This window comes from Drosophila novamexicana, unplaced genomic scaffold (genome assembly GCF_003285875.2).
Source record: "Drosophila novamexicana strain 15010-1031.04,08,12 unplaced genomic scaffold, DnovRS2.1 tig00001151-arrow-arrow-pilon, whole genome shotgun sequence".
Taxonomy (NCBI): domain Eukaryota; kingdom Metazoa; phylum Arthropoda; class Insecta; order Diptera; family Drosophilidae; genus Drosophila; species Drosophila novamexicana.
The window spans coordinates 53,525-77,668 of record NW_020824842.1 but is presented as its reverse complement, the minus strand read 5'-3'; the positions used below and the strand labels follow the sequence as shown (position 1 = coordinate 77,668).

The window sequence follows — 24,144 nt, the reverse complement described above, 5'->3', positions numbered from 1 at the left end:
GATAATTTTTGGCAGTAAATAATGACCAAGAGATGTTGGGCAAATTAAAATCACCCAACACCATAAATAGGTCACTATCACGCACGTGTGAAGAAACTTCTTTAATACAAGTAATATGTTTCATATAAACTTGAATATCAGAAGAAGGTGGGACATAAGAGCATGTTACATAGACATTCCGTGTAGGAAAAGACACCTTAACTGAGACAATCTCAGCGTCAGTAGGCGTACTAAAACAGAAAAGTTCAGACTGGAGAGTGGCTTTAACGGCAATTAACACCCCACCACCTCGAGTCGGCCGATCATTTCGATACAAACTAAAGTTATTTGATAAAATCTCAAAATCAGATATGGTTGAGTTCAACCATGTTTCTGAAAATGCTATTATATCCGAATTGAAGGAAGTGCTGGCCATGAATAGATTTTTAAGTTTTGAAATAAGACCTCTAACATTCTGATAATGAATAAAGATTTGGTCAGAAGATGAAGCTAGTTTTTTGGGGCAGAAATGGTACCCTGTATTGAAGGGACTGGAAGGGTGACAGGCTGGTTACGCTTTTTAGGCTTGAATTTTAGGCTTGAAATAAGCTCTAAAAAATGTTTAAATTGTGTTTGTACACTTATTTGTATACATTTTTTTTATTTAATTTCGAAAATTTCAAAAAAGGTACTTGATTTTTAATTTTTGGAGAATATAAACATGATTTAAACTTTTGGTAGTTAGTTTTTATATAAAATAAATGAAAAATTATTGTAAATTATGTAGTATATTTAAAATTCAATGATTATTATGTTGATTTTTTTATGTATTTTGAAAGCCAAAACCCGAAGTAATAAAATCGAAAGTATAAGAAACTGAATAGAAAATAGAACGACCAGAAAACACGTCACTAATACATATAAATCTGAGAATTGCGTAGAAAAGCGATACATATTAAACCGGGATCCAAGAAGAAAGGCTAAATGTATAGACTGTATAATATATAATAAGTAGTATTACATAACACAGGGAGAGTAAAGTAAAACTCGATATTTACCCGTTCATTTCTTAAATTGCACCTTTCTTTGCGATTTTCATAAATTCAAGTAACAGATTTCGATGTTTTTACTGGGTAAGGGACCAACAAGTGCGAGTTAGAAAGAGATAGGGCGAGTGAGTAAATGGGAAAGTGCGAAGGAGAAAGAGAGAGACAATGATAATGAAAGTTCCGCATTTAATTATAAAAATGTTCAATTCAATAAATTTATTACCTTTAATAATACAAAACTTATTCTCAATTTAATTTGTAGCTTCAATAAAGCTTGTATATATTTTATAAGTACACGACTTTAAATGTGTGGAAAATCCAATCGGATATAAAATACAACTGTTTTTGTACTAATAGTAAAGCCTCTTTAGCTCTCTCCTTACATCAATCGAGCAATACGCCTACGCCTAGGATATGATTCTGGGAGGAATGGGCTGATCGCCAAACCCATTATATGAACACAATTTCTCCAAGGCGTTGAGAGCGATGATCAACTCCCTATTGTTAGCAAATGCAATTTTAAAGCTCTTCGCGACATGCGATACAACGCGCAGTCCCTCACAGTAGAGATTGAGTTCCTGCTTATCGAAGACTTCAGCGTCATCGTCGCCATTCTGGGCCTTGCTTGAATCCTCATCCACAGTGCGATTGGCCAGCAGCTCGGAGCTAACGAATGGCTCGACAATCAGATTAAATATGGCTATCAGAAAGCTGCCATTTGTCTTATATCTCTGCAGGCCGTCGAGCATGTGCTGCAGAAAGAACTTCTCAGCTGCCATGGGCAGCAGGCTAACGGTTGAGACATCACCGAGCGCCAGATCACCGGCTAGATAGAGGCCCATGCAACTGGATACCATCTCAGATGTATAATTGCGCACCAGCTCCGACTCGTCCACCAGCAGCTGCAGCACCAGACGTATATAGTTGCCAATGATGTCCGCATCGTCCGAGTACAGAACCTGCTGCACGTGCACGGTGAGCCGATCCAGTAGCTGGGCAGCTCTGTACCGCAGATAGGACTTCTTTTTGGGTGCCGCTATGTGGAGGGCATAGCGTATCAGTGGCAGCCACAATGGCTGATACTGCTGCCGCATGCCGCTCTGCATGATGTGTCGCGTTATGCAGATGACGACACCAGGCTCCGCATCGAAGCCGCCGCGTTCGAGCAGCTGCTTGGTGGTCAGCTCCAGTTTGTTCAGCATGGCCAGCAGGGCGTAGACACGACCGGCCATGCCGGGCGCCCAGCGTGGGCCGCGTTCAACCACCGCAGCGATCTTCATGACATGCTGCTGCACATCGTCCGATTCGCGCAATTGGGCTGCCAGCGCCAGACGTTGAGCTGGCGACAGCGACTTATAATAGAGCATCACATCCGGATCGAACTGAAAGTGCTTCACCTCGTAGCTTTCGACAAGGCCGCGTGTTTTGCTGCATCCATTTGATTGTTGGATGAGCACATACAGCCACAAATCGATCTTCAACTGTTCCAATGTCGATGGCAGATTTTCCGGCTGCACCAGCAACTTCTGCATGGTCTCCAGCAGATTTTCCGGCTTCTGTGTCAGCCGCTGCAAATGTAGCCCAAACAGCACATAGAATTTCGGCGAAATCGCGTGCAGCTCACAACGTTTATAGACGGCCTCATGGTCCAGCTCATAGATCACCAGCAGAGCGTTGAGCAGCGCGACGCCAAAGTATTTGCCGTCCTGTGCATCCTGCATAATGGCAATCAGTACATTCAATATGGCATTAAATATGAACATATTGTGCTCATATATCTTTATGGCGGCCAACGAGAGCATGTACATCGTTGTGCTGATCAATCTCACATCCTGCCAGCGTGCGATGCGATACAGTTCCATCAATTGCAGCGTTATGCCATGCAATTTATTTAAGTTTTTCGGAAGAGTGCCATGCTTTGAAAGTAATATATAATATTAATCAAATGTTAAGTAAAAATTCGAAAAAAGGAAACGATATTTATACTCTTCACAAAACTAAAGTCTCTCATTCAATTACAATTTGCGAATTAAACTTTCTATTACGAATTACTCATTACCAAGCAATAACTAGGAGTGCTCTAGTCGGGCGTGCGCGACTAGGAGATACCCTAAACCCAGCGCCCAGCTGCTTTTGGAAACAGTCTAGCTTCTCGCTATCCATGCATTCACAAGAAAAGCACACACAATCACACGATTCGCTGAGCTGCTTTCTCCCTTAAACCACACTCCGTATGGGATATTCATTCTTGAATAACTTCGGTGCATATTATCCGATTGTTATGAAACTTTCTGCCCAAATATAAAGCACTCAAATATGTGGTAATACCAAGGCAGAGGATTATACATCGAAAAAATGAGATATATATTTGTAATTTTTGGGAAGAACAGGATGAGGGAATCTAAAAACTGAAATATTCTGCATCTGTGCATACTACACGGCCGCCTATGTGCCAAATTTTAATTCTCCCGCTCTTATAAGCTCCAAGAAATGCTCAAAAACAGAATGTACAAATCGATTCTTATCGATTTCGTGGAAGACGAGGCGAGTTATCGATGACTTGTAATAAACTCGGCCTTTTTGTCCACCAGGAAGACGTAAGTTAAAATTTTCGAATCTCCGTCTTTTACACTCCTCGAGATCGTTGAGTTTGTACATAAGAAAAATCGGTTGTTCCTCGAAAAATAAGATTTTTGAAATTTTGGAAGAATTGGGTGAGGTATACACAAGGTGAAATATTTTGTATATGTATATTCTATACGAGAGCCTAAATATAATTTTTGATGTCCGTAGCTCCTCTTAGCTCCGAGATATGGTCGAAAAAGAGAATGTTGAAATCGATTTTTGATCGATTTCGTGGAAAAACAAGACAACTTATCAATGACTTTGATGAGCTCAATGATTGCACAAGTCCCACACTCTTCGAAATAAACGCTTTGAAGCATACGGACAAACAGACGGGATAAATCGGAGCGCCTCTTGATACTGATCAGAAAACAAATATGCAATACAAAGTCGAAAAAGTCTTCTTCTATGCATTACACATATACAAATTCTAATACTGTTTTCTTCCCCAATGCTGGCCCACAGCTATCAAGTGCTTGTCCATGCAATTGCCCACATTGGTAATTCCTTTAAGCAAATACTCGGCCTACCTTGTTGTGCTTAAAGTTAAGCACTTTGAAGACCATCGCAATCCGGCGTATACGCTTGATGGCCGTGGTGGCATTCACGAAGTTGGCCAACACCTGGCTGGCGCGGTAGCGTGTCGTATTATCGTGCACGCACGCGATTTGCTGCAGGAAAGGCACAAATTCGCTGAGCTGTTAAATAGGCATATAGCAATAGGTTAATTATATTGTTAAGCATTTAGCAAGAAGTACTCACATTCAAACTGGACTCGGCGCCCTCCATAGAGGATGGATAGAGGCGACTGAGCAGCTGGAGCGTGGCCTCCAGTTGAACTGTGTGGCCACCCGATGTCTGCTGTTCTTCCGCCGCCTGCTTGAGTCCAGCATGAAAGTAATCGAACAGCTGGGGATAGCGCGTGAAGAAGATGCGTCCGGTCATGCGATTGCGCACGTGCAGCTCACCCACATCGGTGCGGGCGCGTTCCACGCCAAAGATGCGCACCATCAGGGCGGAGAGCATCAATGTGGCGCTATTGCGTTCGGCCCATTCGACAGCGACCAGGCTCTCTAAGGCGCACATAATGCCACGCCCCACAAACTCACCCACCAGCTCGGCCAGTTCGCTGCAGCGGAAGAGCGCACGCATTATGTTCATCGCATGGCTACGGGCAACGGCCGCATCGGGACCGGGTCCACGACGCTCACACACATCGAGCAACAGGGACATGCTCTTGCTGAACGTATGATGGGTGCCCAGTTTGAGCTCGGTGCAGATGAGCGCCTGCAGCATGTAGGGCATGCCGGCGCTGCGTCTTGTCGCGCACAAATCTTTGCCGCCATCGCCCACAACCAGTTGCATGGCCTCGTCCAGCCAAACGGGCGGCAATTGATTCAAAGCCGGCTCATCGCTATGCCAGAAACGTCGACAGAGCAGCGAAAAGCCGACATAGGCCTGCTCAAAGGCGCCGCGGTGCTTGATATCAGCGAGCAGCAACAGAAATTGCTCGCCAATGATTGCCACCTGCTCCTGGCTGAGCAGATAGTGGTGTTTGCGCTCCTGCTGCAGCGGTGCACGCTGCACCAGTTCGCCCATAAGGAGGGATATTTCCTTGATGCTGCGCCAGGCGCACAACAACACCAGCTGCGGCACTATGGACAGCGTATCCAGCTCCTGTTTAGACTCCAGTTTCGGATCCTCCTCCTCTGTGGGCCTGTCGCCAGGCAAATGGCCTTCCGGCGACTCGCTACCCACCACTGGCAACACAATGTCACTGATCGTTATGCAGAGATGCAACAACTGATCCACATACTGACGCCAGAGTATATCCTCGGCCAGTTGTTTTAGCTCCAGCTGCTGCAGCAAATGGCGACTGGCGAAGAGCAGGCCATACAATGGATTCGTCTTGGCCGCCAGCGTTAGATCGGTCTGTGCCAGGACAACGCCGTCGCGTAGATGCTGCAGGCACAGCTGCAAGACGGCATAATAGCGTGGATGATGCTTGGGCAGCTCCAGTGTCTCTGGCAGCGGTGTGTCCACCTCAGCCGCCTTGCAATATACCTGCAGCTGATAGGCGCCCGTGGCGGAGTCTGGCGGACGTGCCGATAGCAGCATCTCCATCATTTCAGCGGGCTGATGGCGTGAGCATTTCTGCAATTTGGCCAACAAATGGGCAGCCTGCAATTTGTTGTGCTCGTAACTGTCGCGCAGGCAATGATCCACAAAGGGCAGTGTTTGCGGCGGCATTCTCTCCAGCCAAGGCAGACCCAGACGTTCCAACATTTCGATGCAGTCGCGCAATATGCGCATCGACAACCAGCGACGTCCATAGTTGGCGGTCGGAAACAAATTCAGTGCCAACATATTCAACAGTGTGTTCAAAAAGTTAATCAACATGTGATCCTCACTAACAGTCGTCGTTTCCTTGATCTGTTGGGCCAAATTGTGTTCCAAACGTTTGACCGCCTTCTGCATGAGCCCGTGCCCAATCTGACGCATATGGGCGCTAGGATTGTTGACATTGTTCTGCAGATAACTGATAATCGAATCCAGCTCGAAGCGTGTGTACGGCTCGCTGAGGCGCGGCGTCTCCACCACAAAGCAGAGAGCGAGCAGGCGCGTATTGTCATCCACGCCAATAAGGGCCGCACTTATCTGTTCAATGTGCTCCGCCATCAGCGATTTGACGAGACGATGCTGGCCATGACGGCGTGCCGTCAACAGGGCCGCCAATTTGGTGCTAAATGGCAGATTACGCTGCTTTAGCATCTCCGGCAGCACATCCGGCTCTAGCTGTACCGCGGACTTGATGAGCCGCTCAATCGCCGCCAGACGATCGTCGCACGGCTGTGCCGCCTTAATGAGAGCCGTGCACCAAACATTCAGCCAATCCTTCGATTCTTCTTCTCTGTGTGCAACGGTCATCATGCCTGAAATATATTTTACAGAATTATCTTTAATATGACAAATTATTGTATTGGAAATTGAATTTCATTGAAACTAATAATAATAATTATACTGAGCAACGAGTATCTGTATTAGAACTCTAAGTTAATTGTGGGAATGTTGTCGCAGCCAAAGGTTTTTAAATTTATGGTCCATATTTTGTAACTAAACTATAATATACTATATATAATAGAAATATAATAGCAATAATAGAATGACAATCAGTTTAATTTAAATACCAATATGCATCTGGCTGGCTCGAGGTAACCTTCAACTATATCTTTTTCGTATTTCAAACACAACTCAAACCTCTTGTCGATCTATCAACATTTATGTTAACATATTGAAGATAATATATAAAGTTTCTAAAGCTAAGCTAAATCAATTACTGACATATAATTCAAGATTGAAATTCAAATGAGTTAAGTTGAATTGAAATCGACGAAAATCTTCAATCTTTTAATCAATCTCTGTTGATTAATGAATATTTTAAATTATATATTAACTAGTTATTTTATCAATCGACAGTATTCAAATTAACTGAATTTTACAAAGTAATACATAATATAAAATAAAATAAATAATATTATATACAATATATAATAAATAATATATAATCTACGTATATATAAAACAATAAAATATAGGATAAATGCAGAGCATTCTTTTGATTGAATATTAATTGTTATACAACTTATAAATGAACCTAATGAAGCTTATAAATTCATTGAATATTAATCGAAATTAAATTTTAGTTATATTGAAAAATAGTCAAAGTTGTTTGAGCGCTTATATTAAGGAAATTACTTATTCAAAGACTTTATATAATTACCAATAAAAGACAATTACTAAACCTAAGAAATAATCGCAATGGACTTACACTTGAACAGGGAATTTACGCTATCCTCCAGTCCCAGATAGGCGGGAAACATTTTATCAAAGATGCTGGGGCAATTTTGCAGCACCGATTTGGTGCCCATCACCTCGACCAGCTGCTGCAGCATCAGACAGACAGATGGGAGTGGCATGCGATGACGCTCGAACTGTGCATAGACCTGTCCAATGATGTTCGTCTGTCCGGCGGCATTGGCATGCTGCAGCACTTGATGCAGCATATTGGCACACATGTGGCGAATCGATTCGACGCTGCTCGAGATGTGCTCAAGGGAGAAGCGCATCAGCATGGCCAATATCAGGCAATACATGATCTGTGCACGATCCTGCAGCTGTATAAATGCCAAAGATTTTGAATAGGTGTGCAAATGCTTGGATAAATACACCAGAAAATTGGTAATACTGGCAGAGCCCTTAACCTGATCCAATACACGCTTCAATATGTCCAATGCCTGGGCCGACCGGCTGGCATAGTCGCTCTTTTGGAGCACCAACAGCGATGCTGCCTTAATGGGCAGATCGTTAAAATCGTTCAGCTCCTGGCATTTGGTCAGGTATTCATCAAAATCATTGAACAGTCGCGCATTGTGACCGATCGACAGGCCGGCTATGGCGCGCACATCCCACGGCGTGTCCACGTTACGTGCCACGCACTCGGCCAGCTCATCGATGAACCGCAATTGCTGGCAACGCTCCACTACCAGCTGAAATTTGTACTCCGTCATAAAGTTGACGTGGAAGCGCAACAGATTCTGTATATATAAATAGAACTCATTGCGACGTGTCGGCGATAGCTCCGCGCCCTGCTCACTGCAAAAAAAAAAAAAAAAAAAAACAAAAATCAATTAATATTCAGCTTACAATAAAAAAGTAAGTGATACATATTAGGTCCGTCCACGCAGGAGTCAATATTAGCTATACCAAAAGCTAAGCTACGCTTGCCTACCTGATGGTCGTCCAGTACAGGCGCAATGCCTTGGGCACCAATGGTATAAAACAGTATATCTCCTGGGCGAGCGCATCGCGGCCAAACGGGAAATTGTGCAGGCAAGCGCTAACCGAGACGAACACATCGTTCAGGACGTCGGCGTGCACGGTGCTATTATTGATGCTCATCGCGAGGTAGCGCAGTGCAGCACGCAGGGCGCTCAGTAAAATTTCCTTAGTGTGTGTTGTTTTGCCGCTTTTGGTGCACTCGCTGTTTGAGAAGAGCCTGGCCGAAAGGAGTCGCAGGTAAAATGAAAGCATCTCACCTCACCAATAAACTTTGGATTCATACCTGGTGACAACGCCGCGCACGGGATGCTTTAGGGGGCACACGAATAGCACATCGGCGAGAAAGCCAAAGGCCTGTGGCTCCTCATAGATTTGTTTAACAATAGACATTTGTTTGGCACAGTTTGTGGCTGCCGCGAATTTCAGCACGTAGTCGACTTGTGCTAAACAACACGCCAGAAACTCGAATTAAAAATGACTTCAATTTGTGAAGGATCTGGTACTCACAGTTTAACCACTTTGGCGGCAGCGGGACAAGTGCGCCGCGCATCTCGGCAAAGCGTTTGGGATGCGCGCACAATTTGAGGGCGGCCACGCGCAGATTTAAGTCATTCATTTTGACAAACTAAGTAAATGCAATTGCCGGCAAAAGCAACGTGCTGACTTGCTTATTAGAGAACAAATGATTGTTGACACTTTATCGATATTCCGATGAGTATCGATTACCGCTGCTCGCTGAATAACATCTGAAGCATAGTGTTGCAAAATGTGTTAGCACATAAATTGCATGAGTATTTAACATTGTTTTGTACGACTAGAGCAGCACCGCACACAATATTTATATTTAACTAGCACACCATCATGTGCGATTTCTTATAATGTAACCTTTTATTGACAGATTACTAGACTTATAAGAAAATATATTTCGAGCTTCATTCAATTTATGGAGCGCGTGTCCAAGCGATGGACGACAGCTCTATTATTCAAATTTGCCAATAATTAACTATTTATTATATGCAGACATTGATATCTGGTATGACTCTACCAATATAACAACTCCAGTCACAAACCCTGTTGTATGCTTTTTCTTATAAATCGCATTTACATCCGTGTTTTAGGTTTATTACAATGTATTCATCAATTAGAAACATACAAGTACATGAACATAATATGCATTTTTTGTGCATCGTATGTTGCCAAATTTACAGACGGCGACCACGACGACCTCCCTTCCTGCGTGTAGAATCGGATGGAATGGGTGTGACATCCTCAATGCGACCGATTTTCATCGATGAACGTGCCAAAGCACGCAGTGCGGATTGGGCACCGGGTCCCGGGGTCTTGGTCTTGTTGCCACCCGTAGCACGCAATTTGATGTGCAGAGCAGTGATGCCAAGGACCTTGCACCTTTCAGCCACATCCTGAAACGTTCAGAAATATAAGTTTATTAGCATAAATGATGTGGACATTCATTCTGTCGGTAAGAAATCCAACCTGAGCGGCCAACATGGCGGCGTAGGGGGAAGCCTCATCACGATCGGCCTTGACCTTCATGCCGCCGGTGACACGTGCGATGGTTTCGCGACCGGACAAGTCGGTAACGTGCACGAAAGTGTCGTTGAAGCTGGCATAGATGTGGGCAACGCCGAAAACGTTCTCGCCATCGCGCACCTGCGGTCCCAGCGAGACCTGCACTTCTTCTTTCTGAACTTTAGCCTTCCTGGGAGCCATTCTGCAGCAATTAAAGACGAATCAGCAACTGTTGGGAAGAAGTATGTACACAGTTCAACAAGTTGTTTTCACATTTTTCAAGCTATGCACATGGCAGCTTCGCACAGGCACATACAAAAATAAAATAGAAGAAAAAAAAAAAACAAAACAAAAAGTTGCCATTGCGGCACGGACACAACGAAACAAAAACAAGAAAATTTGGTGTAAATCTGCTTTAAATATATTGCGCTTATTGCAGGTTCTACAATTCATGTTTTTGTTTAGAAGTTACGCCTTAAAAACGTATTTTTTGTGTTAAAAAAACGAGAGAATGTCACAACACGAACCAATTGCGTGAACCGGATATTAAAAAAGAAGGCTATGTAGCAGCTGTCACAGGGGGGTTGCCACTCAATTCACAATAGGCATGTGAGCTGTCAAAATGCCCATGGTTGCAATGGAAGATAACCATAAACGCAGCTATCGATAGGTGCTTATCCACTGCAATAAGAGTCCGTGACGTCAGATCGTATCAATATTTTTAATATTTAATAAATAGATGTGCAAATATAAAATGAAGATTTTGTAAATTAATTTGATGCTTAATAAGCTTAATTTAGTTACTTAAAATGTCAATTTTCAAGCTCTTCCATTTTGTGAATGATAGCCAAACTATCATGGCGTAATCTTGTACATTCGATAACTCCTAACTGCAACTAGTGCATTCGATAGAAGTCAACTTTTTTTTGACTGTCACAAGGTATCTTTGGAACGGACAAGGAACGATGTCGTGGGTTTCGGACTACCAGTATACTTTTATACAAAAGATAGCTTTCCAGGCGCTGCAACTATCCGGCCACATACCCCACCACATTGCATTTGTTATGGATGGCAATCGACGATTCGCCCGCTCCAAACAACTAGATAAGATTGAGGGCCATTCGCGTGGCTTCTCCAAGCTGGCCGATGTGCTTCGCTGGTGCCTCGATATGGGCATACGAGAGGTGACAACGTTTGCCTTCAGCATTGAGAACTTCAAACGCTCCAACGAAGAGGTCGAAGGTCTATTCAATCTGGCCAGAGATAAGTTCTCCAAGTTGCTGGAGGAGGCCAGCCGCCTAGATGAGCACGGCATACGAATCCGAGTGATTGGTAACCTTCTATTGCTGCCGGCCGACCTGCAGCGGCTCATTGCGACAGCCATGTTGCGCACTGAACGCAACGATAAGTTATTTTTAAATGTCGCCTTTGCGTACACTTCCCGCGACGAAATCACACAGGCAGTGGAAGCTGTCCTGAGGGACGACGAGCAAGCTGATGATCCACTGCAGCCCACTGATATCAATGAGCGACTGCTGGAGGCGTGCCTCTACACGCGCCACTCATCGCCGCCGGATCTGGTGTTTCGCACATCCGGCGAGACACGACTGAGTGACTTTATGATGTGGCAGGTGTGTAGCCTAAAATATGGTGTGCAGCATCTGTAACGATAAACATCTTATTATTGTCTTTCAGCTGAGCACATCTGTGCTGTACTTTACGGATGTGCTGTGGCCACAGATAACCATATGGAACTTTTTGGCCAGCATTGTTGCCTACCAGCGCGACAGATGCCGCCTGGAGGATTACAGGCGTGTGGAGCGGCTGCATAGCGTACAACTGGCCAAATCCAGTGAATTCTATAGCCTGCGCGTTCAGAAATTTCTGCTTAAGCTGGATGCCAATCGTCGGAAACTACTGATTGCCTTGGCTTCCAACTAATGCCAGGCGAATTGTTTATTGTTGTGATAGGGGAATAAATTAAATGTAAATAACTTAAAATTGTGTACCCGTTACTTGAAACAAGTCTCAAAGCAGCCGGTGAGAGTTCTGACAATATATATGTACTACTAGTATATTTGAAGAATGCCAGATACAATTGCCATTAATATATACGCATGGCCATTGTCAGAAAATGTTTTATTTTGAATTTAAATATATTTGGATTCTTTCGAATATCGCAGTCAGTTATTTAGCACGGTAAGTCGCAATTGAAAATATCGCTTGGCTCTAGTAACGATTAGGGTTACAGGCCAATCTTCAGCATTCACAATTAACAGCGGAAGGTATGCGATAGCTATCGCGCAATCGATTACTCTCTCATGCAAATACGATAACAAAATCCGCTTGCAACTCTCTTCTCACATTGGTGGTAATTGCTGAAATTACCATCTTGCAAAACTTTTTTTGTTGTAAAAATATATATACAAATACACAAGAAAAGTAATAGGAATTAGTTTTTCATAAAATAGTGTAAAACAAAGTACACTTTTAGTTAGCTTTAAAGTTAGTTTTCAGTGTTAAAGGCAATTAATTTCAAGCTCTAGCTCTAGTTTTCTTACACTAGGCGTGACGACGAAAAAATCGACAAAAAAAAAAAACAAATTTGTCTCGAAATCCGCATAAAAGATTTACACGCGACCGCATCAACTACGACGAATAAACGACAAATATTTTGTTCAACGTTTCAAAGTAGATCAAAATTATTCAAAGTTAACAACTAACACGAAAATAAAGGGTAAGTAAATGTGCTACGATTTGTGCTTCTGTATGTGTGTATATACATATGAATACTTTGTGCGTACATGTGTGTGTGTGTGCGTATGTGCAGTTCTGCGTGTTGCTCTCTTTCTATTCATTTTTTCTTCCCTTTTGGTCGGCCGCTGGCGATGCTGTATTGATTTTTTTTGCGCGAGTGGTGTGCCGCATTAGCTGTTGTCGGAGGGGGCGAGCAGACGCCAAGGGGCTCGCTGTTATGGTACATTTTATATGCAGTTTATGGAATTAGGCAGTAGAAACGAATGCTCTCGCCGCTGTGTGCTTCAATTGCAGGCGTTACTAAACTAATCAACACTTAAGTGCAATTCCGCAACAAAGGTATATTTTACATGCATGCATGCTTATGTATGCATGTGCATATATTTAATAATGTTGTATAAAAAGTCTGCATGTGGTTGTTCGGCCACCAAACGACTTGATCCTGAACCCTGGCTCAGTCGAACCACAACAGTAATTTGTATATATTTTATATACATAGTTGCATATGTGTACGCATTAGTGTTTGTTATTCACCTGCTCATGTGTATGTGTGCGTGTGTGTGGTAGCCATGTCACATGTTATTGTGATGTTAACAGCATCGGGTCTGCAGTCATTATTTTTATACATACACACTTCCAAAATGCAAAAAGAAAAACATTAGTTTCTGTCAACGTTGCAGAGGAGTATGTTAGTTTTGACATTTTAAAGTGACATATCCATGGAGTATTATATTGACAGCATTAACAGAAAATTCGATATAGCCGATAGTTCGTCTGTCAATTTCTATGCAAAACCCTAGTCTCTCAGTTTTTGATAGAAGTTGATAGGAATACTTTGTTTATCAAAAAAAAAAAAAAATAAATAAATAAAATAAAAAACATCTTAACCCTACTTACAAATTGCGTTTGTGTTTGTGCACTTCTTACATTTCGGCACAAAAGCTAACAACAAATCAGGTGGGTAACATCAGAATGTTGCATACAAAAAAAGAAAAGGAAATGAAGAAACTTTTCAAATAATTTATTTGATACTCCAATTGAAAGTGTATATGTATGTGAAATTCCTTAAATTTGATGCCTGGCTTCGGCTGAAGCCTATGCAGTTTCTAGACTATTTATTTATTGCTGGCGCATGATAGACAATTAAACATTTAAGTAAAATTATATTCAAAAATAAATATTTGTTAAGTAATATTAAGGCAACGTTTGTTTATAACATCTCATATTCAAAAAGTTTCATATTGATTAGGGGGGGGCTCTTAGCTATTTTGTATATATTGCATATAAACAAATAAGAGGCATACGAGTAAACTTTAAAGTATGATGAGAGCAAACCGCAGCGAACAAAGTTCACATATTTGTGTGACAGTTGGGCATTGCAATAAATGTTATTAACATAGCACTGTTAATACTTTGCTGTCAACTTTTAATTGCAGGGAATTTTTCTGTGCTTCATATTTTTTTTTTTGGATTTATGTTGATTGTTATTTGTTATTCCTAATTTATTTTTTTTTTGTCCTAACCAGGCGGACATTAAAAAGCGGCAAAGGAAAGCGTAGACGGCAAAGCAACACACAGACACACAACACACACACACACACACTTAAATCAAAGGAAAACCCACACGCAGTGATCGGAAGACCAATGTACGCTGGCGCATATCCACCGAACGCTGGCGGCGTCCAGCAGCAGCACACGGGCGGCTACTATGGCAACGGCGGCGGCGGTGCAGCTGCTGGCGGCGGCAATGGACCGCGCCATGAACGTCCCTATTATCCGCGCAATAGCTTTGCCGGCGCTGCTGGCAATGCGGCAGCTTTAAATGGTGCCGGCGGCGGCGCCGCAGCTGGAGGAATGCATTTTGGCCAGCCGTATGGTGTCATGACCTATGGTATTCAGAATGGTATTAGCATGGGCGCCGGTGGCAATCCCTATCGTACCGGCGGCGGCGGTGGTGGCAATGCCATGCAGAATGGCGCATTTGCTGGCGCCAATGGCATAGCCTTTCAGGGCGGACCCCGTGCCAAGAATCCAAACTATACGCAACGCTATCAGAAGCCTCACAACGGCATGGGCAATGGAGGCGGCTATCAGGGCGGCGGCGGCAGTGCCAATTACAATGCAGCCGCATTGGGTATGCTGTCGAAGGAGGAGCGCGCCGAATTGCAGCGTGAGAAGGCGAAGAATCCAGGACGTAATTTGGTAAAGCCGCACTGGGAGAATTTGCAGCCATTTCAAAAGGATTTCTATATCATGCATCCAAATACAATGAATCGCAGCGAACAGGCTGTGGCCGAGATGCGTCACGAGCTGGAGATAACCGTCTCGGGCAATGAGCTGCCACATCCGGTGGCCAATTTCGAGGAGTCCTCACTCCCGCCCCACATTATCGATGAGATGAAGCGCCAGGGCTTCACCAAACCAACAGCCATCCAAGCACAAGGCTGGCCAATTGCCCTGAGCGGACGTGATCTTGTTGGCATTGCCCAAACGGGCTCCGGCAAAACGCTGGCCTACATGCTGCCCGCCATTGTGCACATTGGCAACCAGCCGCCCATTATGCGCGGCGAGGGACCGATTGCTTTGGTGCTGGCACCCACACGCGAGCTGGCCCAGCAAATTCAGTCGGTGGTGCGAGACTATGGACATCTGTGCAAGCCCGAGATACGGCACACATGCATTTTCGGTGGCTCCTCAAAGGTGCCGCAGGCACGTGATTTAGAGCGCGGCGTCGAGGTTATTATTGCCACGCCAGGACGTCTGATTGATTTCCTTGAGAATCGCAACACCAACTTGCAGCGCTGCACATATCTTGTCCTGGATGAGGCCGATCGCATGCTTGACATGGGCTTTGAGCCCCAAATACGCAAGATCATTGAGCAAATACGTCCGGATCGCCAGGTTGTGATGTGGTCGGCCACTTGGCCCAAGGAGGTGCAGGCATTGGCCGGTGATTTTCTCAACGATTACATCCAGATCAATATCGGTTCAATGAATTTGTCGGCCAATCACAACATACGACAGATCGTTGAGATCTGCAACGAGAACGAGAAGCCACAGCGCATGGTGCGATTACTTAAAGATATTGCCCCAACCACCAACAATGCTGCCAACAATGGCAACAAAATTATCATATTTGTGGAGACAAAAATCAAGGTGAGTTGCGTCTATTCAAAATCACAATTCTAAGATTAAATTTGCAAAGGACACTCCAATTTTCTTGTAGTTTAGAAGATAAGATTCAAGCAAGGCAATTAATCGAATTAAGGCTTGCTCTAAGTTTAGTCGGTTATTAGACTTTTATACAGGAGCTATAAAAAGCGGGATTTAGTCATGTTTCAGCAATACTATTTTGGAAATATTAACATCTAATTTTGATTGCGAAACTTAAGCTCATATTCGGACAGTTGTGAGCTCAGCTCTAAGTGGCTGTAATTGTCAAAAGCTTCACACGAATCTTATCGGTTGGATATATATTCTAAACTTCAATTATCTAGCTTCAATAGACAGACGGACAAAGACGAAGAAGTGCATTAGTTCCTTTTTTTAGAAAATGTGATCGTAGCGCAACCCATAATTGGATTAGTCGTAAGCCTTACTAAACAATTGTCTTTTCGCAGGTGGAGGACATATTGCAGATAATACGCAGCGAGGGCTATACAGCCACATCTATACATGGCGACAAGTCGCAGAGTGAGCGCGATTCGGTGCTGAAGGATTTCCGGAACGGCAAGTCAAACATATTGATTGCTACGGATGTGGCATCGCGCGGCCTGGATGTGGAGGATTTGCAGTTTGTTATTAATTATGATTATCCGAACTCATCGGAGAACTATGTGCATCGCATTGGACGCACTGGACGCTGCCAGCAGCTGGGCACGGCATACACATTCTTTACACCGGACAATGCCAAGCAGGCACGCGAGCTGATCTCGGTCCTGGAGGAGGCTGGACAGACACCGTCACAGGCGTTGCTCGAACTGGCACGTGCTATGCCCAATTCGGCCAATTATCGCGGCAATAAGCGCTGGAATAACAATGGCAATGGCGGCGGCAATACGACCGGCGTCTATCAGCAGCGCAGCAATCCGCTCAACTATCAGGCGGGCAACAGCATTGGACCCAACAATGGCTACAATAATCGCGCCAGCTATCAGCAGCAATATGCCGCTGGCGGCAACACTTATCAGCCGAATGGCAGCGGCTCCGGCGTTGGCGGCAACGTTGGCAACTGGAATCGCGGCGGAGCTGGATCCGCAATTAACCAGCAACCGGGTGTCGATGGCGCCAATCGCAATGGCAGCGCCACTTATCGCCCCCGTGCGCCCTTCAACAATGGCGGACCGCGTGCCATAATGGGCCATAATGGTGCTGCCGGCGGTGCTGGAGGTGCAGCTGGTGCCCACAATGCCGGTCAGCCGCATTTGGGTCAACAGGCCGGCGCATTTATGCCGCCAAATTATCGGGGACGTGGACAATTTGTACCGAATGCAGCGGCCGCTGGCAGTGGCATGCCACGTTTCCAGCAGTTTCCCAAACGTGACTATCAACAACAACAGCAACAGCCACCGCCACACTATCAGCAGCCGCAACAGCAGGGACAGCAAAAGCCAAAGCAACATCCTGGCGGCGATGATAAAACCTTTAAGGAATATGCACCGGCTGGTGTTAGCACACCGATGGTGCATTATACACCAGCCAATTCGCCGCCAATAGCGGCTGTTGCGGCCGCTGCAGCGGCTGCTGTTGCCGGTGGCGCTGGACGCGCACCGGTTGCGGCCGCACCTGGCACCGCATATATGTACGATGCGGCGGGCGTGCTGACAACAACCGCAGCACCTGGCACCAATCCCTATGCCAGTCAGTTCAATATGCCGGCCACCTATTATACGGCACAGCATCATCAGTTTGCGCCAGCCGTGGCTGGGCCCGGGCCGGGCGCTGCCATTGAGCAGGCTGGCCAGCATTAAGATGGCTCAAAAACCAGTCTTTCTTTTTTCCAAGAGTCCACAACTGCAACACCCAAAATGAAGCGCAAATACAACAGACACAACCACAACAGACGAAGCCGAAGAAGCAGAAGTAGCAGAAGAAGAAAAGAAAACACTCACACACACACACATACACACGCACACCCCAAAACACACTTGAACACGCATAACGAATTAATAAACAGTCATAATTGTGAATCGACTAGAGAGTGACTCGACTCGAGTCGTTCGAATCATACAAGTTATACATATTCTATATGCATATATTTAAATGAATTGTTTAATGAGCATTCATATGTGATGTAGAGGATGTCTATTTGCTTGTGTCTGCTCGATAATGATGTATATATGTATGCAGTGTATACATAATGTAAACTCGTACGATTCAATCGATTCAATTTTACATCAACTGTTATTACACCACTGTTAACGCTGAGCGCTGTTAATTAACAGCAGCACCAGCAACGTTCCAATGGGCAGGCAAGCAACTACAACAACAACAACAACGCGGACACAAATGGCAACAATTTACGAGTTTGAAAACAACAACAAAAAAAACAAACAGAAAAAATAACAACAAATTTGCAGAAGCACAAGTTACTCCCTTTTTACTTAGAACTTTCGTATATATGCATATACATATATCCTAACTATACATATATAGATACGTGGATTTTCATTTCCATTGATATTTATTATTATATATATTTTTTTTTTGTGCAACACAAACACATACAAACAAACACACAGACTGCTTGAGTTATTCGCATGGCGGCAACTGCATCAGCAACAACATCAACAATACCAACAACAACAAACGTATAGGTAAGTAGAGACACAAAAGCTGAGCTTCATTTCGAGCATCAATGTTGTTAACTGCACTCTCTCTCTCTCTCTCTCTCTCCATCTCTGACAATTCGGTATAGCTGCAGAGACCGATAACAGCGCCGTTATAACTGTCGCCTTGCTGTTAACCACAACATTTATGCAACGCTCCGTACAAAAGAACTGCAACAACAGTTAATAACTAGAAATATTTATCTAGTTTTTAAGCAATCTCCGCTCGCGAGCAGCAAATTGCATGTTCTTCGAATGTTAAAGAGTTAAGTGATTATAATGATTTTTTTCTGTTCATTTGATTTTGAAAATGTGCTAAATATTTTTTTTGTTAACCATACACTTACACACACACACACGACACACGCACACAAACACACATTCACAAAGCACACAAACACCCATACACACACACACACACACCCATACACACACACACACACACACATTTTTTACTATTCACACAATTTGTTATGCATATTGTCAAACCATACTTTTAAGGTGCTATACACAAAAAGCGTATACATAAATATCAACAAGATAAACCACAACATCAAGATATTTTAGTAATTTGTTAAAAACATATACACACACACACACACACACACACACACATACGAAAATTAACAGAAAATTGTATCAAAAACGAGAAAAGAACATTTTTAAAACCTTTTCACTAACCTGGTTGGTATGAAATTAACGGTTTGCTTATATAATATATACAAAAATGATAAATACAAAATATTTCCATAATAACAAACTAAGCTAATAATACTCAACAAGCTGAAAACATATAAATTCTGATTTAATATAATATACAGACAAACATTCACACACACACACACACACACACACACACACACACCCACACGACACACACACATATACACGCACGCACACACACAAAGAGAGAAATGCAGCTAATCGTTTTTCGATGAAAGTAAAATTGCGAAATCGCACTGAAAATTTAAATGAAATATTTAGAAATTATAATAACCCCAGCACAGGGCAAAAAAGCAGCGCTGCTTTGGTAGAAGTATGTAAACGAATCTAAACAACAACAACAACAACAAAAATACAATGAAATATGTATTGGAAAAACACTTTAATGTTCGAGTAATATTTATATAAACTTTTTTTTCTTTTTTTTTTTATAAATATATATAGTCATGCATATATTTGCTTGGTATGCGTATCTTGAAGTTGAAAACGAAAAGGCGAAACGTGATTTAACATTATTTTATTACATGATTTGTTTTTCTTCTTTAATGTTAACCTATTTCCGTATGCGTAAAATGGAAAATATTCACGCTAATGTTTTTATTTTGTATGTAACTGAATATATTCACATTCGCAGAAGGCAATGTTATTTTTTGATTTCAAAAGTTCTATGCAAATACTGGAGAAATGATAAATGAAAAATGAAAAAAGTTGAAAATTTCATTAATTTAAATGCAATAAAAATATTTACAAAAAAAAAGCAAGAAATATAAGAAAAAGAAAATACGCCACATTCATCCATAAATAAAACAGGAAACAAGTTAATTCAATATGTACAATGCAGAACACAAACAACAGACATTCACAAATGACAACAAATAACAACAATAATAAGAATAATAATAACAATACAGAACAGGAATGCATATATACATATATATATACATATATCAAATTATTTCCTTTTTTAGTGTGGTAGCCCGAGGTTTCATTATCATTTATCATCATTCTTATATCATATTAGTATGTACCGACAAATTTTCATCGAGAACACCCACCCCCTCACCCCCACCCCCCTGATGAGGAGAGTAGCATATTTGATTCCAATATACAAGTTAATTAGTTAGCCATCTTGGTCCAAGTTGTTGCCCAAATTAAAAATGGAACCGCAATAAGTTTGCTTTACCTTCTGCCCGAATCGCAGACAAAACATTTAGTATTAAACAATTTTCTAAGTTCATCCTCAAAACGGAAAAGCAGTACAAAGCTAGCAAAAGCAGAGAGAATAGCAAAAAAAAAAAAAAAACGAAAAGAAAATAGAATAAATTATAAAGAAAATGAACAATAAAAATAAATATCAGTTGAAGAAACGAAACAAGTTAAGCAGTAAAGAGACAGGACGCAAGGGAAAAACACGTAGAGTATGTTGTTGTAACACAGCGAAATTTCTTTTTTATATATATCATATATATATATATATATATATGCAATGATTTATATACATAGATGTGTATGTCTTAGGAAAATAAAAGGAAAATAAGACAACAAAGTATATATCACACCACATGGATCTCCTTGTAACAAAAACTACATTTAAAAGAAGAGAAAATACATACATATTTACATATATATATATATATATATATATATATATATATATATGTCATAAATAATATATATATATATATATATATATGAACGAATACCATAAGTGGAAGACATTGTTTATTATAATTATAATTATTATTTTGTTTCATTTTGTTCTGTTTAGAATACTATTTTTTATTTTTATTTTTTTTTTTCTGTTGAACTCTCATACGCTTAAATTTGTTTTCTTATCATTTTGTTTTAGAAGCTGAAAACTAAAAACTATATTATTTTTTATATGTATATGTATACACAATGTTACTAAGTGAAAAAATCGACCCAGGCATTGCCGGTGCTGTGTTGGCCCAGTAGACCTCGCCCTCCCGGCCAGCCCCGCCCGCTGTCTAGGCATTTTTTTATGCAACCGAATTGTGATGATGTGATAGACTTATAAAAAATACTAATTAATAAACAATTTAAAACGATAAAAAAAAAAGAGAAAAAAACAAAAAACAAATGAAATAACAGCCCAAGCCGCCGATACAGGCTGAATATATATGTTATGTATTTGTATTATTGTCATGTATATATATATATTTATATATATATATACACACACTATATATATATATATATAGGCAATGTCTGATGGCTAAACCAAAGCCAATGCTTTATGGCTATTAAATATGTATTATGGATGATATGAGGCACACATTCTTTTTTTTATTTAAGAAACAAAACCTCTAAAGGCGATATTTGTATTGTATTACCTATAAGTTGTTGTGAACACATACACTCACACAGACACACACACACATACACATACACACACACACACACACAGACACAAGTAAACATACGCATATACATACAGAGTTAAACGAAACAAGAACACAAAACAAACAAAAAAAAAAGAGAAAAAGTTGAAACTGATAAAATTTAAGCGTAACTAACTGAAAAGATGCAACAAAGAAAAAAAAAACAACAAAAAAATTGAAAAAAACGTTAATGAAAATTTACTGCAACTTGTAAAAATGAGGCAAACATTTTGCTAAACTTTACTCAGTCTCTCTCTCTGTCTTTTTCTCTCTGTCTCTTAAACTATTTAACTTACTGTGTCTGTCTCAGTCTCAGTCTCTCTCTCTTATCTATATAAAATTATATATATATATGTATATATTTTTACAAATATATATATGTACATATACAAAAATGATATAGAACATATATTTTTGAAAGTATGAAAAATGCAACTTTTGAAAAAACCAAAAAGTAAACAAAAACTACGCAACGCAACGTAACGTTACGTAACGTAACATAATTGCAACGTAACGTAACGAAACGGGTCGCTGACGTTTCGATTTGTGTTTGTTTAGTAGAAGAAAAAAAAAAAAAAAAAAAACGCAACAAGCAGCCAAAATAAGATGAAACAAAATATGCCGTTATAGTAAATATGTATTTTGTATTTCTCTGTAAATGATTTTTGTGTGTATTTACTTTGCTTCAAGCGTCGTATATCATTTGTTTTAAATATCATTCATTTTGTTTTTATATACCTTTATATATATATATACATATACATACATACCATATGTATATATACCTAGAACCACATGCAATACAATACATACATTTATCAAAAGCCAGCCGCTGGTTATGAAGTGAGTGAAAATGCATTTATACAAAACAATTGACAGCGCACAATTGCCAAAAATGCACACACACACACAAACACACACACACACATACAGACACACATGCAGACACACATGCACACAGACAACAGTGACACATACACATACATACTACATACTGTTAAGCGCCAAGGTTAAATGCACCTTTTTTCCAACAACAAACAATTTTCACACAAGCAAATCAAACAAGTACAGCTAAAAACAAAAATAACAACAAATTGGCAAAGTCGAAACCTAAAGAAACTGTTAAAATTAAACAAAACAAAAAGACGAAGGCAGCATTGTAAGTGATAAGCAAAATTTTGAAATTTTGGCCGCATAATAGCTAAAATGGTATGAAAGGTATATAGAGTAAAGCAAAACCAAAAATACAAAAATAAAAAAAAAAAATGGAAAAGAAAAGGAAACAGTAAGAAGTTGAGAACGTGGTAGAAAACGTGAAACCCAATTGTGATACAGTTACAAAATAATAAAAAGGAATGTGTAGAAATACGTAGATACATACGTTAAATGTTAACATTGCTCGTGTATCCACATAACATAAGTACATATGTGTGCATATACGTACATACATACATACGTACATACTTATATCGGCAATGACATTTGACGATGACAATTGACGATAATCGATAATCGATATACAAGAAATATTTATTATTGTCATGATATTGTATTTCGGCAACAAATTGAGCAGAACGTTCTAAATACTTCAATATATGAACTTACTAAATATACTTCTAATAAAGCATAATATTAAAAAGCAAGCCAACAATTTATACAAACTAGTTTTTAAAACCTCGCACACTAACACTCAGACACACACACACACACACACACGCACACACACACTTAACAGCTACACCTCTTATCACATGTATAAGCTATTTGGTTAATTTGAATGGGGAATAACATATGAGAAATTTTCTTTATATATATACAAATAATTTTTTTTTTTAATATATTTGTTGTCTTAGCAAAGAAAAAACGAAAACAACAAAAAAACGAAAGGATAACACAAACAAATACAATTTGTGTAAGCAAATGCAGATTCTTAGCCATTTCGAACGAGCGTGCATTTAAACATACATATACAGATGCATACAAACAAACATACATACATACATACATGATGTATGATTTTAAGATTTAAACAATGAAAAAATGTTAACTAAAACTAACGAAAGATTGATTCAAAGATTGCGTATTAAACACGCTGGAAACATACGCAGTGGACAAAATGTAATTTGAAAACTAAACAGAAAAAAAATGAAAATGAAAATGAAAAAAAAAAAAATTGTAAACATGCTAAAGAAAACTTACTTATTTAAATAAAATGTTTAGAGCTTAAGTACATCCACAAACAATGCACACACATTCAAAAATTATTATAATATGATATATAATATATTATAAAAATATATATATATACATATATACATACACATACACATACATATATACAACTTATGTATTTGTACTCATGAATACATATGTACGTGCATGTCGGTTTAATTGATGTAATTCGATGTCGAG

General features: G+C 40.8%; 4 protein-coding genes across 6 annotated transcripts; 2 read left to right on the top strand and 2 right to left on the bottom strand.

Annotated features, from left to right (window-relative positions):
- Positions 1 to 1,266: 1,266 nt before the first annotated feature.
- Positions 1,267 to 9,145, bottom strand: LOC115766409 (thyroid adenoma-associated protein homolog). Of its 2 annotated transcripts, XM_030710328.1 has the most exons (7): positions 9,000 to 9,145; positions 8,776 to 8,935; positions 8,443 to 8,709; positions 7,483 to 8,306; positions 4,416 to 6,586; positions 4,184 to 4,351; positions 1,267 to 2,944 (listed from the first exon to the last, which is right to left on the bottom strand). In XM_030710328.1, the coding sequence occupies exons 1-7, from the start codon at positions 9,106 to 9,108 to the stop codon at positions 1,436 to 1,438; spliced, it is 5,208 nt and encodes a 1,735-aa protein (XP_030566188.1). In that variant the 5' UTR covers positions 9,109 to 9,145; the 3' UTR covers positions 1,267 to 1,435. The 2 variants fall into 2 exon arrangements, with proteins under 2 accessions (XP_030566188.1, XP_030566189.1); XM_030710329.1 differs by lacking the exons at positions 7,483 to 8,306; positions 8,443 to 8,709; positions 8,776 to 8,935; positions 9,000 to 9,145 and adding an exon at positions 6,842 to 6,884.
- Positions 9,146 to 9,592: 447 nt separating this feature from the next.
- LOC115766447 (40S ribosomal protein S14a-like) lies at positions 9,593 to 10,251 on the bottom strand. The gene is made up of 2 exons (XM_030710374.1): positions 9,987 to 10,251; positions 9,593 to 9,913 (listed from the first exon to the last, which is right to left on the bottom strand). Exons 1-2 carry the CDS (start codon positions 10,221 to 10,223, stop codon positions 9,695 to 9,697), a joined length of 456 nt encoding a protein of 151 aa, XP_030566234.1. The 5' UTR covers positions 10,224 to 10,251; the 3' UTR covers positions 9,593 to 9,694.
- A 528-nt stretch (positions 10,252 to 10,779) lies between these two features.
- On the top strand, positions 10,780 to 12,016 carry LOC115766376 (dehydrodolichyl diphosphate synthase complex subunit DHDDS). The gene is made up of 2 exons (XM_030710276.1): positions 10,780 to 11,653; positions 11,718 to 12,016. The coding sequence occupies exons 1-2, from the start codon at positions 10,988 to 10,990 to the stop codon at positions 11,961 to 11,963; spliced, it is 912 nt and encodes a 303-aa protein (XP_030566136.1). The 5' UTR covers positions 10,780 to 10,987; the 3' UTR covers positions 11,964 to 12,016.
- Positions 12,017 to 12,293: 277 nt separating this feature from the next.
- Positions 12,294 to 18,286, top strand: LOC115766375 (ATP-dependent RNA helicase dbp2). 2 transcript variants are annotated; one of them, XM_030710274.1, is made up of 3 exons: positions 12,294 to 12,759; positions 14,306 to 15,935; positions 16,400 to 18,286. In XM_030710274.1, exons 2-3 carry the CDS (start codon positions 14,424 to 14,426, stop codon positions 17,747 to 17,749), a joined length of 2,862 nt encoding a protein of 953 aa, XP_030566134.1. In that variant the 5' UTR covers positions 12,294 to 12,759; positions 14,306 to 14,423; the 3' UTR covers positions 17,750 to 18,286. The 2 variants fall into 2 exon arrangements, with proteins under 2 accessions (XP_030566134.1, XP_030566135.1); XM_030710275.1 differs by lacking the exon at positions 12,294 to 12,759 and adding an exon at positions 13,717 to 13,736.
- The last annotated feature ends 5,858 nt before the right edge of the window (positions 18,287 to 24,144 follow it).

Excerpts from the sequence above, each read along its gene's own strand:
- LOC115766409 (XM_030710328.1), bottom strand. The coding sequence starts at position 9,108 with ATGAATGACTTAAATCTGCGCGTGGCCGCCCTCAAATTGTGCGCGCAT. Across the intron at positions 8,936-8,999 it reads GCCGCCAAAGTGGTTAAACT|CACAAGTCGACTACGTGCTG; the intron begins GTGAGTACCAGA and ends CGTGTTGTTTAG. Across the intron at positions 4,352-4,415 it reads GCGCCGAGTCCAGTTTGAAT|CTCAGCGAATTTGTGCCTTT; the intron begins GTGAGTACTTCT and ends CCTATTTAACAG.
- LOC115766376 (XM_030710276.1), top strand. The coding sequence starts at position 10,988 with ATGTCGTGGGTTTCGGACTACCAGTATACTTTTATACAAAAGATAGCT. Across the intron at positions 11,654-11,717 it reads GTGACTTTATGATGTGGCAG|CTGAGCACATCTGTGCTGTA; the intron begins GTGTGTAGCCTA and ends ATTGTCTTTCAG.
- LOC115766447 (XM_030710374.1), bottom strand. The coding sequence starts at position 10,223 with ATGGCTCCCAGGAAGGCTAAAGTTCAGAAAGAAGAAGTGCAGGTCTCG. Across the intron at positions 9,914-9,986 it reads CCGCCATGTTGGCCGCTCAG|GATGTGGCTGAAAGGTGCAA; the intron begins GTTGGATTTCTT and ends TGAACGTTTCAG.
- LOC115766375 (XM_030710274.1), top strand. The coding sequence starts at position 14,424 with ATGTACGCTGGCGCATATCCACCGAACGCTGGCGGCGTCCAGCAGCAG. Across the intron at positions 15,936-16,399 it reads TTGTGGAGACAAAAATCAAG|GTGGAGGACATATTGCAGAT; the intron begins GTGAGTTGCGTC and ends GTCTTTTCGCAG.